This window comes from Canis lupus, chromosome 7 (genome assembly GCF_048164855.1).
Source record: "Canis lupus baileyi chromosome 7, mCanLup2.hap1, whole genome shotgun sequence".
NCBI lineage: Eukaryota > Metazoa > Chordata > Mammalia > Carnivora > Canidae > Canis > Canis lupus.
Genome location: NC_132844.1, coordinates 55,248,769 through 55,254,768, shown reverse-complemented (window position 1 = coordinate 55,254,768; position 6,000 = coordinate 55,248,769). Strand labels below are relative to the sequence as shown.

Genomic DNA, 6,000 nt, shown 5'->3' with positions numbered 1-6,000 from the left:
AGCTATCATAGTCCTTCTACATTCCCAGTTTACATCATCATTCTGAAGAAAGCCATATTAACAACTTAAGCACCTTCATTTTAGGGAATATTCATAAATATCCACTCTCCTGGGGCTTGACCATGCCCAGCAATAACAGGGTCACATGTTCATGCCCAGGAAAAAAGTAAAGTCAGATTTGAAGAAACATTCTGCCATTTCCTCCCTGTTCCAACCTTCGGGTCTGATTTAACATTCTTACTGAAGTGATTCCAGTAGAAGTTGGCTGAAGATCGTAACCATATTATATTTCTTTATATAAATACTTTTCCTTATTTTTTCCAAGGTAAGTATCATTATTTTGTTCATACATGGATTTTATTTTCTGGTGCTCAAGTCAATACAATACTAAATCAAAGAATGGGACTAGTCAGATATTTTTTAGGTAAAGTTTAATTTTTAAAATAGACTTTAATAAGAAATACTTCAAATAAATATCATGACTTTAAAATAATATCATTGTCTAGAGTTTCTGATGATGAATTAAACATATGGAGTTTTTAAGGATATATATGTTTTGATTTTTAAAGAAACTATATACACTTAGAGCATCACAAAATTCTTATAAGTCAGGTATTTTAATGTAAAGCTTTCAGGAAAGCACATATCAAATGTTGAAATAAATTGAAGACATGGTTTTATTCTCTGATCATCATTGAAAGTCTATTTTAGAAAGAAAGTTAACACAAAAAACAGGATGTTACATAGATTGCTGCTTCTTTTCCAAACACTTCTCAATATCATCAAGCACTTGAACGGCAGCCTTTGGAATTCGAGTCCCAGGACCAAATACATTGGAAACTCCAACTTCAAATAGAAACTCATAATCCTGTTGAAAGAATTTATTTAATTAAAGAAGAGACAATATTTTTAATTTCAAGGAAATGAAACTAGGGCAGTAATTACTGATGCCCCCAGCTTTCTCAACTGGTATACTATTCATATTTGAAGCTAAAAAATTTTTCCTTCCCTGGAAGTGCTAATAATAACCACTTGTACCCATTTTCCAAATACCCCAGTGTTTGATATGTGGTAGGAAACATGGCCCACTGAGCAAGAAGTTCTATGCCCCAAATCATATAATTTTCTTTTGCCTTGATTTTCACTACTTGTAATTATTTGTGTTAAATTTAGTATCACATTATAGGTTTGCATTATAAGGCTATTTATTTCCTCTAAGATATTTTGTCTACAGCTAGTGAATGCTAATACTTTTGGGGGGTGTTTTGTTTTAATTTTTTTTTTGCATATAGTTGACATACAGTGTTACACGATTTCAGGTGTACAACACAGTGATTCAAGTTTATACATTAGGTTTTGCTCACCACAAGTGCAGCTACCATCTGTCATGTTACATTGCTATCACAAGATCATTGACTATATTCCTTATGCTGTCTTTTATTTGCATGACTTTTTCATTCCTTAACTAAAAGCCTGTCTTTCCCACTCCCTTTTACACCCTCCCCTCTGGCAACCATCCGTTTGTTTTGTATTTATAGGTCTGATTCTGTTTTTTGTTTATTCCCTTATTTTTTTAAATTCCACTTATATCTGAAATCATGTGGTATTTGTCTTTCTCAGTCTGACTTACTCCACTTAGCATAACATCCTCTAGGTCCATCCATGTTGTCACAAATGGCACAATCTCATCTTTTTTACAGCTGTGTAATAGTCCGTGTTATATACACACACACACACACACACACCTTCTTTATCATTTGGTCTACAGACTGACACTTAGGTTGCTTCCATATCTTGGCTATTATAAATGATGTTGCAATAAACAGAGGAGTGCACATATTTTTTTGAATTTGTGGGGTTTTTTTCTTTGGGTGAATAGTGGTACTTTGAATTTTGCTTCATGATGAAATTAGATTTTCTGTAAATGAAGATTAGTTCATTTAAAAAAAAATTTCTCTCTTGTTTCCGCTGCTGTTTGTCAGTTTATTTTAAACACAAAGTTTGAGTGAGAAGATTCCCAGGACACAAATACTGCTCCAGGATGTATTCGGTTTAAAAATGAAGGTACCTGTAGCTATAATATTAAGTTTTAAGACAGGCTGTAAATCCCTGATCCTTATCGACTAGGGTGATCATATGGTTTTGTGGTTATTATTATAGCACCCTCTTTATTTTTATGAGTCTTTCTTTTTTCTATTGATGTATAATTGACATTTAACACATTAGCTCTAGGTATACAACATAATGATTTGATATTTGTATATATATTGAAAAATGATCACCACAGTAAGTCCAGTTAACATCCATCAAAAAGTCACAAAACTTAAAAAAAAAAAAAGTTACAAAACTTGTGTATCTGTGTTGAGAACTTTTAAGATTTACTCTTAGTAAGTATCAAATATATGATGCAGCATTATTAACTACAGTGTAACATTATATTCCTATGACTTATTTATTTTCATAACTGAAAGTTTGTACCTTTTGACTAAGTTCATTTGTTTTGCCCATTCCCTGCCTCCTGCCTCTGGTAAGCACCAATTTGTTCCCTGTATATGAGTTTGGGTTTCTGTGGGAGTTGTTTTGTTTTTAAGATTCCACATATAAGTGAGATCACATGGTATTTATTTTTCTCGGTCTGACTTATTTCACTTAGCATAATGCCCTCAAGTTCCATCCATATAGTCACAAATGGCAAAATTTCCTACTTTTTTATGACCAAATAATATTCCATTATGTATATATACCTATCTTCTTTATCAATTCATCCATTACTGGACACTTAGGTTGTTTCCACCTCTTGGCTATTGTAACTAATACATGAACAAACATAGGGGTGCATATTATCTTTTTGAGTCAGCGATTTCATTTTCTTCAGATAAATACCCAGAAGTAGAATTACTGGATTACATGGTAGTTCTATTTTTAATGTGAGAAACCTCTGTACTGTTTTCCATAGTGGCTGCATCAGTTTAGATTCCCACCAACAGTACACAAAGGTTCCCTTTTTCCACATCATCACTAATACTTGTTATCTCTTGCCTTTTTGATAATAGCTATTCTAATAGGTGTGAAATAACAGCTCATTGTGGGGTTTTTTTTTTTCATTGTGGTTTTGATTTGCATTTCCCTAATGCATCTTTTCATGTACCTGCCAGCATCTGTATATGTTCTTGGGAAAATGTCTATTCAGGTCCCCAGCATCTGTATATGTTCTTTGGAAAATGTCTATTCAGGTCCTCTGCCCATTTTTTAGACTTTTTCAACACCTTTTTAAAAGCCCTATATTTATTCTTGAAGTCACATTTAGATGATGAATATGTGGTCATGCCAATTATCCTCCAACTACTTTTTTTTCCTGTCTTTAATATTTCCTTGTAATATTCTTGTAAATACTATATCCTGGCAATGACACTTAACACATCTTACTGAACTTTTCTCCTAAGTCTGAACATATTTTTTTCTTTTTTTTTAAGATTTTTTTTATTTTGCGATGCCTGGGTAGCTAAGTTAGTTAAGTATCTGCCTTTGGCTAGGTCATGATTCTGGAAGCCTGGGATCAAGCCCTATGTCAGGCTCCCTATTCACCCTTCTCCCTCTCCCTCTGCCCCTTCCCCTGCTCATGCTCTCTCTCTCTCCTACTCACTTTCTAATAAATAAAATCTTAAAAAAAAAAAACTGATTTTTTTTTGGTAAGTAATCTCTACACCCAACGTGCAGTTCAAACTCACAACTCTGAGATCAAGAATCACATGCTCTACCACTACCTGAGCCAGCCAGGCATCCCCTAAGTCTGAACTTCTAAAATCAGAGAACATTTCTAATCATTTTTATAACCTCAACATTTGACACATTAAAAACACCTCAAGCATGTCATTATTCCTGGGCAGGTGCTATAGATTTAAGATTTCATAAGAAAACAATGAAATAATAAATTGGGGATGGTCAAATTGATAGGTTATCTCTTCTATCTTTCCTAATAATTCTATATATCATTTGCTCTGATCCCTGACTTACGTATTTGAAACGGAAGACTTATCTGGGAAAGGATGGAAATTTTGCAAATGGGGAAAGGGTTCTAGATCTACCTAAGCCTTATAAAATGTACTTTAGGGATCCCTGGGTGGCGCAGCGGTTTGTCGCCTGCCTTTGGCCCAGGGTGCGATCCTGGAGACCCGGGATCAAATCCCATATCGGGCTCCCGGTGCATGAAGCCTGCTTCTCCCTCTGCCTGTGTCTCTGCCTCTCTCTCTCTCTCTCTCTCTGTGACTATCATAAATAAATAAATTTAAAAAAATAAAAAAATAAAATAAATAAAATAAAATGTACTTTAGTGAGCAGATAAAATGTTGGAAACAAGTAACTCTAAATAAAGGATACACAGGTATTCTTTGTACTATTTTCATTTTGTATCTTACTATTAGTTTGAAATTATTTTCAAATAAAAACTTATTTCAAAACATCGTCTACTGAGCTGGCCAGGCATATAATCATAGTGTCTACTACATAAAATAAGTAAGCATCATGGGGCTGCTAACCTTGCCGAAAATATTTGGAAACCACTGCGTTGAAGAAGGTCAGAAGTTCCAGACTGTAGTTAACACACACTGGTGAGGACAGATCATATTTATTTAATTGAGCTGCAGAATCTCTAAGCTCCACGATGGCAGTGGCAAAATCTGTTTTGATTAACCACCATATATTAGTGATTCCTAATTTGAAATCTAAATGACTTTCAGCTGAGTAATAGTGCTATTTTATATACTTACTGCAAACAAATAATGTGAAAAATGCATAGGTGGTGACTGCTAACAATTATAAAGGATACTCATATTAACACACAAGTGTGTCATTATTGAAAATAATCTTTAGTCTTTAAACTCACAGGGAAAAAAGTATGGAAAACATTTACAGATGCTTTGAGTAATTCAAATATCCATATCCAGAGGGTTAATACAACTTGTGTAAAATGTGTTTCTTGAAAATGTCAGCTCATTTAGATAACAAGCCTGTGTTTTTTCTCAACTCATATTGCAATTCCAATATTTTGTGCAGCCTAATTATTTTAGTTCTTAAATTTTAACATGTCTAAGAGCTTAGACAGTATAGATTCTAAAACTGCAATACAAATAAAAGTTTCCATAGACAGACAATAAAGAATAAAAGCCCTTTCAAAAGCCCATATAGTAAAGTATATTTGTGAAAATAATAAGCAAATATGTTTAGAAAAGCAGTTTTCTGTTGACTATATCACCATAAGTATTATGTTGCTAGAAAGAATAAATAATATAATTTGGTTGCTAGCCCCACATTATTATAAACCTCACAATTTCATACATATATTTTCTGATTTCCTAAGTAGTATATAAGTCACTATTTTATATTCTGAATGGTATAAAAGAAAAAATTTTAGACTTAGACATAAGATCACATTTCAATGATAGGTTCCTACTATAGGGGAGGGGTCTTAGCATCCATCAATCTCATTTAGAGCAATCTCATATATACTTCTACTTTTTCTATTCTCAGTAGAAAAAGAAAACTTGATATAATTGAAAACTGGATTGGAAATAGAACAAATTTGTATCTTAACTAATTATTTTAAATGACAGGTAAGGTAATATGTGGAAGGTATCACCCCATCCCATCAATAAATTAACTGATTGTCAACTAGCATTCATTTCTCCTTTTCTAAGAGGATCCACATTTTTATTCAAGAATCCACCTCTTCTCCAATCAGGGAAAATTCAAACTATTGACTTTTCAGGGCTGGCTGATTCCATTTCTGGATTACGATATTTTTAGCTCTAAGAAAACTATACCCCAATCAAATTAGTTTTAATGAAGAAGATATTCTGCAAAACCATATAACTGAAACAGCTCTGAGTTAGGGCAACATCCATGGATGGAAACATGGAAGAAATGAATAAGGTAAGCTACTCTAAACCAATAGAAGCATGTGCTGCTGACTGGTTAACCAAAGGACTCACTTCATTACCAAGA

General features: G+C 33.4%; 1 protein-coding gene across 6 annotated transcripts in view; it reads right to left on the bottom strand.

The window, feature by feature from the left end:
- Nucleotides 1–598: 598 nt before the first annotated feature.
- Nucleotides 599–6,000, bottom strand: part of MMUT (methylmalonyl-CoA mutase) — a 32,238-nt gene continuing 26,836 nt past the window's right edge. For 4 of the 6 annotated variants that reach the window (XM_072832711.1, XM_072832712.1, XM_072832713.1 and 1 more), the window contains exon 13: nt 599–868. In XM_072832711.1, coding sequence (XP_072688812.1) covers nt 740–868 — 129 coding nt within the window. In that variant the 3' untranslated portion in view covers nt 599–739. Of the gene's footprint in view, nt 869–4,535; nt 4,677–6,000 lie in introns of all 6 variants that reach the window. The other 2 variants (XR_012034156.1, XR_012034157.1) reach the window with 1 other exon arrangement.